The 5,560-nt window shown below is 48.0% G+C and overlaps 1 protein-coding gene across 1 annotated transcript; it reads right to left on the reverse strand.

Annotated features, from left to right (window-relative positions):
• Positions 1-1,735: 1,735 nt before the first annotated feature.
• MIP (major intrinsic protein of lens fiber) lies at positions 1,736-5,208 on the reverse strand (the record flags this gene model as incomplete). The annotated part of the gene is made up of 4 exons (XM_082666112.1): positions 1,736-1,921; positions 3,666-3,746; positions 4,185-4,349; positions 4,849-5,208. The coding sequence occupies 4 exons, from the start codon at positions 5,206-5,208 to the stop codon at positions 1,736-1,738; spliced, it is 792 nt and encodes a 263-aa protein (XP_082522238.1).
• Between the last annotated feature and the right edge of the window lie 352 nt (positions 5,209-5,560).

The raw sequence follows: 5,560 nt of genomic DNA on the forward strand, positions 1-5,560 counted from the left end.
ACCCGGCTGGGCTGGACCACATCCCGCCTACGTGGGGAGCTGGGCGGGGAGAGCGGGGCTGGTCCATGTGACCCCGAGCGGGCGGGGGAGTTGGTGATGAAGTAAGGAAAAGGGAAGCGAGTACAAGTATTCTTTTATCTGAGTCGATCCCTTATATTGAGCCCCAAATCACAGCACAATGGATTTCCTGCTGACTTAAGATAATTGGGATCTAAGTCCGATTAGAGGTGAATTTACAAACATTCTTCCCCCTGCACCTAGTCAAGTGGATTATTCCAAAGTCTTAACAAGGTTAGTTAGAAAAGTTAGGCTTTATTTGTGAGGAAATGGAGAGCTCAGCTACGTGGAAGAGTGGTCTTTTGCGGGACTGGGGTGTCTGTCTTACTATAGGTATAGGTTTAAAGCTTGCGCAATACGCAGGAGGCTCCTAAAAGGAAGAGGTCAACACAAGTATTCATCGTCAGGTCAGGGTCTCCTCTGGCTTCTGTTGAGATGAGTGTATTTTCCCAACAACAAAAGAAAATAGGGATCAAACAAATAATATCTTGTGAATAATTAAAATTTGAATGGAAGGAATCAATTTCTGGGACATGTAAAGGGTTAGATTTGCTGAAGATGAAAGGACAGATGAGAGAAAAATGAAAAGACACACACAAAAATGGAAAATAAAGAAGACTATAGAACTAGTGATAAAAGCAGAAGGATGCCATTTGAAGAGTGTTTTGGGCTGCTCTAAATTAAAACTGAGGGTCAAATCCTTTTCCTCCTATGTCCCCCACCCCTACCTCTGCATTTGCTCCAGGCATCAGGTTTCCTGTTTTGGCGTTAGGGAGCTCTTCTGGGCTTAAGTACCACCTGCTTGGAGGCCACATTGCGGGTGTGTCAGGCAGAACAGTTAAGCTACTTAATTTTTCTAGATTCTAGGCTCACCCACCTTTTGCTTAGGTTGGGAGCTCAGTGGCCCAGGGCCTCCAAACAGATCCATCATGCCAGAATGCACGCAAAACCCAGCCAGTGGATGTAGATAGGTTGATGTGGATTTATAGAATAGTTCAAACCCCAGTGTTCACTTTTCTCAGAGCTACTGCCCCACCCAAGTCCCTGGGGCAAGCATTTCTGAGATAAGTAGGCTACACCCTCGGGTTAACTACTCCAAAACTTTTTGGCATCCTGATCTGGGGCTGATACCTCCATTTCGTCCACCATGCCCAGCTGCTTCTACCAACTCTTGGAATGCCTCATCTCCTCCACTTCTCTCCATCTGCCTCCTCTGAGGAGTAACTAACTGCTTCCCTGCTCCCTCAGAAACCTAGAGCCATACACTTGACCGGCAGCAGGGTAAAGGCCAGAAACTTAAGGTCTTGGTTCCCTGTACTTACCACACTGGGTTGGGAGAGGAAGGTATAGGGTGACACCTCTTTTCCCTTCCCTACCTCTCGTGCCATGCCCCAAAACTCAGACACGGTCACATTCACTCACAGTCATACGCACAATCATGCACACACAGCGGCGAAGAGAGGTGGGATGGGGAGGAAGGGAAGTTTGCACCAAACAGCTCATGAATGCAACTTGAAAGATTTCACACGGCAAAAGGCAAAAAAATAAAACACACACATAAATTTAAAAATAAAGAAGTACATGCCCCTCCCCACAGTCTCTTTCTTTATCCAGGGGCTGGCTCAGCCCCTCCATGTAAACCCAGGAGCTTCCTATTCCCTCTATTCAGCTGGAGCTTTTACAGGGCCTGGGTCTTCAGTTCAACAGGTTCCCCTGTGCCCTCTGGTTGTCCATTGGATTCACTGGGCCTGGCACCCTTGAGAATAGACAGTCTCTCAGAAACACTCTTGAGCCGGGGGAAGAGGAGAAAGTCATAAAGGAGACTGCCCAGGCCTGCTCCAATGATTGGGCCCACCCAGTACACCTGCAGGAAGAGGAAAGGAATAATCAGGTTTGGGGAGGGGACCAAGAGCAAGGCTGCTCTTTTTCCAACCCCATTGTTGTAAAACACACATCCTGCACTTGGCAATTACAGCTGGGCACTATTTAAGTAGAAATCAGTGTTTGTTTGTTTATTTTAAAACTTTAGACTCCTGCACTGCCTGCACCACAGAACTTACCATTTCTTTTCCGACTCATTAAATTATACCTTTATCCCACACATTCTTAGCACATGTATATTCTATTTTTTGCTATAAGTTTGTACTAGTTTCCATATTGCTTTGAGAATTTCTTTTTAATTGTGGTAAAATACACATAACATGAAATTTACCATCTTAACCATTTCTAACTGTACAGTTCAGTAGTGTTAAGTATATACATGTTGTTGTGCAGCCCATCTCCAGAACTTTTTCATCTTGCAAAACTGAAATTCTATACCTATTAAACAACTCCCCATTTCCCCCTCTCCCCAGCCCCTGTTACCTACCATTTTGCTTTGTTTCAATAAATTTGACTACTCTAAATACCTTGTATAGGTAGAATTATATAATATGTGTCTTTTTCTTTTCTTTTATCTTTTTTTTTGGCTGCTTCTGGGTCTTTTGCTGCCTGTGGGCTTTCTCTAGTTGCAGAACTTGTGGGACCTCTCTAGTTGCAGAGAGCGGGGGCTATTCTTCATTGCGGTGTGTGAGCTTCTCATCGTGGTGGCTTCTCTTGTTGTGGAGTATGGGCTCTAGGCGCACAGGCTTCAGTAGTTGTGGCTCGCAGGCTCTAGAGCGCAGGCTCAGCAGTTGTGGCGTATGGGCTTAGTTGCTCCGCGGCATGTGGGATCTTCCCGGACCAGGGCTCGAATCCGTGTTCCCTGCATTGGCAGGCAGATTCTTAACCACTGCGCCACCAGGGAAGTCCCCAATATGTGTCTTTTTCTAATTGGATTATTTCACTGAGCATAATGTCCTGAAGGTTCCTTCATGTTGTATATAGCATGTATAGAATTTGCTTCTTTTTGAAGGCTGAATACTATTTTATTGTATGTATATACTACATTTTGTTTATCCATTCATCTGTGAGGGACACATGGATTGCTTCCACATTTTGGCTCCTGTAAATAATGCTGCCATGAAAATGGGTGTACAACTCTGAAAAATTTTTTGAATTATTTTCATACGTTTAGCTGGTATATGGCCAAACAACACAAAAATAGCCAATTTTTATTGAGGACTTATTCCATATCAGATTCTGTGCTAAATATTTCACACATATAATTTTCACGTTTATTTCTCATAACATCCCATTTTGTAGTTAAGGAAACTGAGATGCAGAATGATTGAGTTATTTGTCATGGTCACACATGAAGCTAATAAAGTGCTAGAACTGGGATGAAGCCCAGGCCCATTTGTGCTCATACATATCCTGGTCTCTGAGAGTAGAAGCTTCTGTCTTCCTGATCAGTATTCTGTCCTCTTAGCTCCTAGTTTGGAATCCAGGGAATACTTAGTAAAAATCCCTAACTAACTAGTGAAGGAACAATATAAACAAGAGCCTATCTTTCTAGCAAAATAATGAATCCTGCTCACACAGGCATGCAAACTCTGTGCAGCCCCCTTAGCTGAGTGTTGGTAGAGCAGTCAATACATCCAGATGGAAAGCAGGAACCAAACCTGGGAACCTGCAGTCCACACCCATGCAGGAGGGCCTCAGGATCTTGCCCTTCTCCTCTCACTCACCCAGTGGTTGGTGAAGTTTCTGGTAAGAATGGCAGGAGCAAAGGAGCGGGCAGGGTTCATGCCTGCACCAGTATAATACATCTGCAAAAGACACAGTTGTAACTGAGACACTTCCCGCCCACTCCACCCTGGCTTCTCTCCCACCACCCACCTGCCCACCAAGGGTTGGCACCTTGCCTCCAGCCAGCAGCAAGTAGGGGAGAACAACCTGCATGGAAGTCCCACAGTGGGGTGAAGTCACTAATGCCCCATCTGGGGACAGACTATGGATCCCCCGGCAAAACCCACATCTACCCATGATGCATGCCTTTCCTCCTTGGGGTCAAGAAGGACTAGATAAAGCCATCACAAGAGAGGAGAATAGGGACTTCCCTGGCAGTCCAGTGGTTAAGACTCCACGCTCTCAATGCAGGGGCACGGGTTTGATCCTTGGTGTGGGCAAGAAGAATGCTTAAAAGTCAACAAAGGCTTGGGGGACCGGGAATCCTTAAACAAGAGTTGCTCCCCTCTCCTGCTTACCCCAAAGAGGTGCCCCAGGGTGAGGGAGAAGCCAACGGCCAGGGCCACGGAGCCCAGGCGGCCATTCCGCCTCTCGTCGTATGTGGCAAAGATGCAGAGCACGAACTGGAGCGTCAGGAAGATCTCCACTATGGTGGCCTGGCCCACACTCACCCCAGGGTGCAACTGGGCAAAGGAAGAAGAAGGGGGGCAGTGCATTAGGGTTGCCACAGCCTTACCTACTCAAGGCTTCCCTGGCAGGAACCCCCTTACGGCATCCATTCCGTGGAGAGGAAGGATAATACAACCTCTTTCATAGTAATTGTATTTGCTCCTTAATTTCTCCTAATAATACTCCTTCATAGTAGAAATAAATGCACCCACTAATATGGATGAGGAAACTGAGGCCCCATAAGGTAAAATAAGTTTCTTCAAGAACCTGCAGGAGTTGGAAGAAAAGTTGGGACCTGAACTCAGGTCCAGGGCTCTATGACTTCCTTATCCCTCCACAGCACCTGTGATCCTCCCCACCCTGCAAACACACACACACACACACACACACACACACACACACACACACACACACACACACACTGTCCCAGACCCCTGGGGAACTGATCTACCTGCACTTCAGGAAGGAAGTCAGGGCACCAGGTTCCCCCAGCCCCACTCAGCCAACCATTACCGTGTTAAGTGCTAGGTTTCCTCGGACGGCAGTCGGGGTAACACTGTACAGCACGGCAGCCCCAGCCACGGCTCCCAGGAGTTGGGCTGCCATGTAGCAGAAGGCACGGAGCAGGGACATCTGGGAGCCCACAAGGAAGGCGAAAGTGACTGCAGGATTGACATGGGCTCCACTGATGTGGCCCACAGCCTGCACCAGTGTAGCCAGGGCCAGGCCAAAGGCCAAAGCCACCTGCAAGATATGCAGTGGTCCAGGGGCCCAACGCAGTGAGGCCCCTAGCCCGAAGAAGACATAGAAGAGGGTGGCAAAGAACTCAGCAGATATGGCCCTCCAGAAGGAGGCTGACCGCAGTTCCCACATGGCACGGGGGATAGGCACAATGCCTGGGTCCCTGATACCCCCCTGGCCTGATCTGGATGGACAGCCCCCTTTATAGAGGACTTTTAATCCCTGGGAGGGGCAGGCTGAGGTGGCTGGCCCAGCCTCTTAACCCCTTCACAGCTGCAGAGGACTGGGACCACTCTTGTGCATCGGATAAAGCTGCTGCATTTTCCCCTCCCTCCTCAATTGGGAGATGAGCACAGCCATGGGTGTGAGGGTGGGGATAGGGTCAGGGCTCATGTCAGGCTCTGAGAGAAAAGGACTAAGAACAGGGGAACTGGAGGAATCTGTCTTTCTCAAGTCAAAGTTGGGGTTCATAGTCCTGACTGAC

Source organism: Grampus griseus, assembly GCF_964374135.1.
Source record: "Grampus griseus genome assembly, chromosome: 11".
NCBI classification, from domain to species: domain Eukaryota; kingdom Metazoa; phylum Chordata; class Mammalia; order Artiodactyla; family Delphinidae; genus Grampus; species Grampus griseus.